General features: G+C 41.6%; 1 protein-coding gene across 1 annotated transcript; it reads right to left on the bottom strand.

The window, feature by feature from the left end:
- Window positions 1-593: 593 nt before the first annotated feature.
- CRYGS (crystallin gamma S) lies at window positions 594-6,481 on the bottom strand. Its single transcript, XM_068980591.1, has 3 exons — window positions 6,118-6,481; window positions 1,304-1,546; window positions 594-899 (listed from the first exon to the last, which is right to left on the bottom strand). Exons 1-3 carry the CDS (start codon window positions 6,136-6,138, stop codon window positions 627-629), a joined length of 537 nt encoding a protein of 178 aa, XP_068836692.1. The 5' UTR covers window positions 6,139-6,481; the 3' UTR covers window positions 594-626.
- Window positions 6,482-7,335: the final 854 nt, after the last annotated feature.

Below are 7,335 nucleotides of genomic sequence, written 5' to 3'. Positions count from 1 at the left end.
TTTCACTGCCTATTTTTGATAGGTGTGCTGGTTCAAGCAAAACTTTGGGAGGCCCTGTCCTTCCTAGCTTTTCAATTTCTGTGGTCTTACATTACGCACAGAGATCCCCAGCCAATGTGTTGAAAGAGTTAGAAATAAAAAGGACAAGGGCTTCGGAAATATAAATGTCCTGTACCAAATCCAGGTTCCTCCATTCACCAGATGGTAAATTTGGGCAACTTTTGAACTTCCCTAGGCCTCAATTTATTTGTGCAATGCAAATAGACACTGCCCCCCTACCCCCTCACTTATAGGGCTATTGTGAAGGGAAATGGGAAAATGAAGGCACACAATAAATGGCAGCTATGATGACTGTACCTTAAGCAACAAGGGCCACCATGTGGCAGTATGATTTTCTATCCTTTTAATGCAATCCTGTTTTGTTTGGCGCAAAGATACAGAAGGGTAACCTGACGGGTGAGTTGCTTTATGTAACTGCGTGCTGTGGCGGGCACTACTTGACTGGTCCCTGTTTAAGGTGTTTAAGGAGAGGCGTCACAGTAAACAGCGGAATGCATGCCAATTGTTTTATTTATAAGGCTTATTTGGATGACAAGGCCAGCCAGCGTTTGTGTGCATCTGTATCATCACTCCACAATGCGGCGGAAAGACTGGACAGCTGGGGAAGCTGCACCCCAGTCGACGGGCTTCCGGTACTCCTTCTTGTCCAGCAGGTACTGCCTGCCGCGGTAGTTGGGCAGCTCATAGAAGATCCAGGCGCCCTCCAGCACCTTGCAGGAGTGGACCTCCCGCATGTGGAACTGCTCCATGATGGAAGGGCAGTCTTCTGTGGCCTCATACATCTGACCATTAAAATCCCCTTTCTCAAAGATCTGAATCTTATACTGGCCTCCACTAGACTGAAAAAACAAACAAACAAACAAACAGAAAACAAGGGGAAAAGAACAGCAACTGTTACGGGAATGAACAGCAGGCTAGGAACTCAGAGAAGAGGGCAGTTCAGGACCCACCATCTTGAAAGCGAGATGATCTAAACTCCCATCCCTACCGTGTACTGACTAAAACAGCTGATGTTCAATAAAGAAAACTTTATTCCTTAAAATATATAAGGGGTAAAGAAAGTGGAAATAAAGCATATAGTCTTATGATGAACTGATCTAACATTTGACTGAAGCCTCAGCAGCCAACAAGAGATAACCAACCATTAAGAAGTAGGCAAATCTTAAGAAAACTCCTTTGCATAAAAGCCTAAAGGAGTGGAAGAGGGAAGGAGAGAGAGGGAGTCCACCACCTCCAGACTCACCAAGTGAACAGCCCTGCAGGAGCTGAGGCGGTCGTTGAGGCCCATCCAGTGCTGGTACTCAGGATACTCGCCCCGGGGTAGGATGTACATGTACCCAGCAAAATTGGGCCTTTCATACACAGCCCAGGTGCCTCCTTCCACTCTGATGGAGTTGCAGCGGCTCAGGTACATGTGGAAATCCGCACAGTCGCAGTCGCTGTCATAGTGGCGGCCTTGAAAGTTTTTGTCTTCAAAGAAAGTAATCTGGAGTACGGGGCAAACAAAGAAAGGACTGAGGGGTGAGGTGGCTACGCTTACAGAAAAGTGAGAATTAGGGCATCTTTCCCACTCTAAGAATTCCTTTTCCCTCCATTTTGAGGAGAGAAGTATATAGTTCTACTGTACCTCACATTAGCCTTCTGGTAGACAACTTTAGTTGTCAGCAACAGGAATGAGGACTTTATGAGGGCTCTACTATAAGCCATCATTTTCAGACTCGGGTTCATGGCTTTTTCCTCACTCTACTTACCACATTATGTAATACGTTTTTCACTTTTTTCTCTCTCTCTCCCACCGAGACTTCTTTCAAGGGCAAGGATCAAGCCTTATTTAAGCTATGGATTCCTATGCCCAGAACTGGACAAAACCCTCAACAAAGGCTGGAAGATGAGTGAGTGAAGTCGCTGTCGTGTCTGACTCTTTGCGACCCCATGGACTGTAGTCTACCAGGCTCCTCTGTCCATGGGATTTTCCAGGCTAGAGTACTGGAGTGGGTTGCCATTTCCTTCTCCAGGAGATATTCCCGAACCAGGAATCGAACCCAGGTCTCCCACATGGTAGGCAGAAGCTCTACCGTCTGAGCCACCAAGATGAGTGAGTTCCAAATACAGAAATTCATTTTAGATGATAAGGAAGAAATATAAAAAGAAAAACAAAACATAAACTTTAGCTTAAGAACGTTAGATAATATAGAATATGAAGATATAAATTCTGTACTATTATTTTGTTGCCAATAGAGTCATTGCAAAGTAACAAAATGACAAGGCAAGAATGTTCTTTGCTTCAAGCTCTTATCAAGTTGCACCACAATCCTCAGGGTAATCCTCCAAGGCCTGTGACAGCACTGGGAAATATGCGGCCCTGGGAAACAGGGAAACACTACGCCTGGCTGGAGAGCTGCAGCTCTACAATCAGCCCTGCTATTTTAATCAAGCCATCGCTCCAGGCTGCAGCTTCTCATTGGTCAAATAAAAGGACTGGACTGGAGTTGAAGCCCTGCCTGTAAAATAAAACTTCTCTCTTTGCACGAGGCAGCCGAGTTCCCAGGAAGTCCCAGGGCTTCATGACGCAGTTTCTGAAAACCACTAGACCAAATGGACCACAGAGTTTGTCCCTTCTTCCATGATTCCACACCCATGATCATTGCCAGGTTATAATTCCAACTGAAATCACAGGTGTCATTCCCTGATGCTGTGCCGCCACCTGGTGGCTAACGCGCTTTATCAGTTTGGAAGGAGGAAAAACCAGGTCAGCCATTTTAGACGTCAGCAGCAGAGCCAGTAACGATCTGGAGAGGACTTTTGAAGAGAGGATTTCTGGGGTGAGGGTTGAAGGATAAGGAGGGGTTTTCTAGAGGCAGAAGGAAAAGGACAGCTTGTTTAAAGAAATAAAGGAGCGAAAGAACATGGCCCACCATAGAGTAGGGACAAGTAGTTCACCAAGCCTGGTGCAGACTGAGCGCGTGTTGAAGAGTTAGAAAACAAAGCCAGAAGTGACCCAGAAGCCATGCTAGAACAATGTAGCAGCTTGTGCCTAGACAGAGCTGACTGCTATAGTGGTGTTGAGAGCTGCTGAGGACCAGCCAAAGGCAAGAGCAACACGAACAGCACTGAGGATGAGGATCTGGTGACTAGTCAGATGCAGGGAGTGAAAGAGGGAGAAACCAAGAATGACTTGCAACTGAGCATATCACCTCATTCTTTTCTACCCCAGGTGAGTCTTTCTAGATGGTAACTGACTAATAGTTTCTTCCTTCCACTGTAAACTTTCCCCTCCCGGCCCCTTCTGTTTCTCTCTTCTCTTTCCTGTTCCCTAAAAGCTTCCTTACCCTTCCCACCCCTAAATCATATAGTCCACCCCCTTTTGCCCCTTCCCACATTCATCTCTTCCTGCTCCCTTTTCCATTTTAGCATAAGACAGGTTTAGAGATATGTGGTACCTGTTTACAGATGAGAAAACAAAACTGTACCACCACTAGTTAAATCTAGGTAACACTGTCCACTGGAGTTGTTCTGAGAGTCTGATGGCACAGTGCCAGTAAAGCAATTTTAATAGCTGCCTCATGACTGCCAATAAACTTCTACATCGGTGACAGATAAAGACGTTAAATGACTTGCCTAAGGTCACTAGCTAGTTACAAGTTGGTTGTGGACAGTGGTGCAAGCTTCTGACCGGCAGTCAGTGGTCACTTCATCTCCCTCTGTTGTCTTCCTACCTGCCCAGCTAGCTCTGTTCAACATATGCCACTTACTCTTGGAAATGGAGCGAGACGGATCCTTCTGACGGGATTTTCCCAAAACCTGTGGTGAGATCTTTAGGAAAATCAAGGTAACCTCTGTAAGAATGGATAGATTTTAAACTCCTTCATTCAACTGACCTTTGGTTTTTGGCCAACTATTCACCAAGTAAGATGTTCTACAAGGAATATGCCATGGGAAATTAATATCTTTCTTCATTGTTTCTCACACTTACTACCTTCTGCACGCTTACCGGACTGACTTCAGTATATGAACAGTAGAAATCTGTATAATTTTTTGCTTGCTGTTCACCTTCCCAGCAGACCAGCCAACCACCCCAAGGTTGAAACAAAGCACTAGCATTGCCATAGTACCATTACTGAGCTCCAGGGCCAAGCTGTTCTTTTAGTTGGAGACCTTCCAAATCTTAGGACCCAGGTACACCTCTACTTAATTTCAGTTTGTAGAAGGACCATGAAATCCACCTTATAGTCAGCTGAGAGGTTGGACAAAAAAAGATGTTGAGAAGGCTAAGAAATGTGCAGATTTTCCTAAAAGTTATTACAAAATCCCTCCAATTGTCAATTAAAAAAAAAAAAAGCCCACTAATCCAATACAGAAGAGGGGAAAATGTCTTGAGTATTCTACAGATAACAAAAAAAACAGAAAAATTGCTTTTGCCTAGCCCATAACTCCTCCGATTAAACTGCTAGCAAGATAGTAATTTATCTCTTACTCTTATTGCTTCTTCCTTTCTCACTATCTCCTTTGACCTAGCAAGTAAGTTTTAACTAAGTGAATAAACCAGCTACAAGGAATAAGAGTACTCCCACGCTGGAAATCACTGAAAGTGGGAGTTACTCTATAACAGTCTTCCTTCCATGCATGTGGATAGCCCTCTGAAGATTTCAGATTCTCTTTAGTGGATTTTCATGGCATATTTTTCAAAAATCTCAGAACGCTAAAGACATTGTCTCACTTTTCTCCCCAAACCTTCTGGATGCAAATATGATTATTAGTTCTATTTTCCAAATTGGGGGAAAAAAAAATCAGGCACTAACCAATTATGGAACAAGTTAACAGGTGCCTCCTGAAAAAATACAATGGGAAGTGCCTGACACTGCCTATGTAGGTTTCATGCCAAGGTGGTAGTCTAAATCTAAACATGAGAAAACAATTAGAAAAATTCAGATTTCAGTACTTTTTATAAGGCATCTGGGTTTGGAGTTTGAAAAATGTCAAAATCTCAAAGAACAACAATAAAAATAGGGGGGACTATATTAAAGAGGCTAAAAAATGTTACAGAAACTTGACAACCAAATGAAATGCATGGTCCTTGACTGGATCCCACATCAGCCAGCCATGAAGCATTTTTGCAGGAAGCACTTGGAGAAAATGTGAATATAGTCTGAATATTAGGTATTATGTTTTGCTAAGGATATCCTGTTTATACACGGAATGCCCTTGTTTTTAGGATATGCCTAAACACTTAAGGCAAAGTATAATGAAGTCTGCTATTTATTTTCAAATGGTTTAGTAAAAAGAGAGACACAGAGAGAAACTAGATATGGCAAAATGTAAACAACGGGAAATTTAAGTAAAGGACAAACAAGTATTCTTTAACCATTTCTTTCTTATTAAGATTCAATGGGCTTGAACATTTTCAAAGTAAAACATTGGAGGGAAAACCAGGTACCAGAGGCTTTGCTTTAGACCTATAGTCAGTGAAGAATTAAAAAGAGAAGGAAGATATATTCCCTCATTCCCAAAGAGAATCAATTTCCAGTCCAACAATTATGGATCAAATATTTGAGAAGCAATTTTCCTACTCTAAGTCAGTAATTTATTTAGGGAACAGGATAAGAGTAGCTGCTGAATGAAGGGGAGATGTAGGATTTAATTCACCTGATTGGTCTACCCACTTTGGCCACTTAGAATATTAATGATTGAGGCTAAATTTCACAAAATTTTAATTGAATACTGAAAGTTTTCTGCTCCACATAATCCTCTTATCTGCACGTCTTATTCCTGTGGAAATTCAAAGATCAGTTGCTAGAAGGCAGAAATCATGATGATACTTACACATTACCTACCTGTATTCAACATAGCACCACACATGAAGATAAAACCCTTAATAAATTATTTGGTAATTGCTGGAATTGAAAATATAATAAGCATTCCTTTATCTTTTCTTCAATCATCCCAGCCTTCTAACTATCACACTCACCTCCAGGTAAAGAAGCAAAAATGTTTCTTTCAATGTATCATTAGGTGAAAAGAAAGTGGGTAGGCTAGAAATCAGTGTGACCATTTACTTACTTTGGTTCCAGCTTTAGACATGTTTGGTGCATAGATTGGTTTCCCCAGTGCTGAAATCCAGGAATGGCTAGAGAGTTACAGGCACAGAGACATTTATACTGGGCTGGTTTCAAATCAAACATTTGCTTAGTCATGAGAATAGGATCCAAAAATTGAGTCAGTCATTTAGAGGCTATTGATGGTTTCTAGAAAAACAATCGGGATTATGAAATAAAGGAAAGCTTCAGTACCCTCTTTAATGCTTACCAAGCCTTGCTGCATTATAGACTCTGCTGAGTCAAGACACCAAATCCAGCCAAATTTTTCAAAATTAAAAACAAAGAAGATCCTCCTACCTGGGCAATTTGGTTTTTTAGCAAGCAGCCACCTTGAAATCCCCAATATCTTTTTTTTTTTTTTCACTTCAACAGAGCTTGTAGGAGAGGAGTTGAAAAACCACACTCTAATTCTGAACAGAAGTAAAACATGTTCCAAAGCAATAAAACTGACATGTCAACTAATGGCAGTACATGATATTGTGTTTGGGGGGAAAAGTCAACACAAGTGACATTTTAGGAATGACTAGAAAAATTGTAATACAGACTATATATTAGGTACTACTATCGTGCCATTGTTAAAACTTCCTGAATTTAATTATATGTACTATGATTATGTAAAAGAATGTCTGGTTTTAGTAAATACATACTAACGTATTTAGGAGTTAAGGTCCTAGATGTGGGCAACCTATCCTTAAACTGTTGAGCAAAAATAGAATAGTAACACTATGTAGAGGGTGGTAAAGTGAATATGTGTGTGTTAGTCACTTGGTCGTGTCTGATTCTTTGTGACCCCATGGACTCTGCTGTCCATAGGATTCTCAAGGCAAGAATACTGGAGTGGATTGCTATTTCCTTCTCCAAAAGTGAATGTGGCAAAACGTTAACAATTGGTCAACCCAGACATAGGGCATGTGGGAATTCACACTCCTGCAACTGTCAAAGGACAGTCTGAAATTTTTTTCAACCCACACACATATATACAAAATTCCAGTCCATAAGAAAAGGTGCTACTATATGTAGCCCAAGAAGCAAAAGTTACTGTGGAAATCCTGCATCACAAAGGTTTAGCTAAGCCCGACCTGCCGCCTGCTAGGTGACATTCCTCTGCCATGCTATCATCTTAGAACCCGTGTAGAGAACAGTTTTTGGCATTTAATATAAGTCTGATTTTATGAATAAG

Source organism: Capricornis sumatraensis, chromosome 1, assembly GCF_032405125.1.
Source record: "Capricornis sumatraensis isolate serow.1 chromosome 1, serow.2, whole genome shotgun sequence".
Lineage (NCBI taxonomy): Eukaryota > Metazoa > Chordata > Mammalia > Artiodactyla > Bovidae > Capricornis > Capricornis sumatraensis.
The sequence above is the reverse complement of the archived record's forward strand: the minus strand, read 5'-3'. Positions and strand labels throughout refer to the sequence as shown.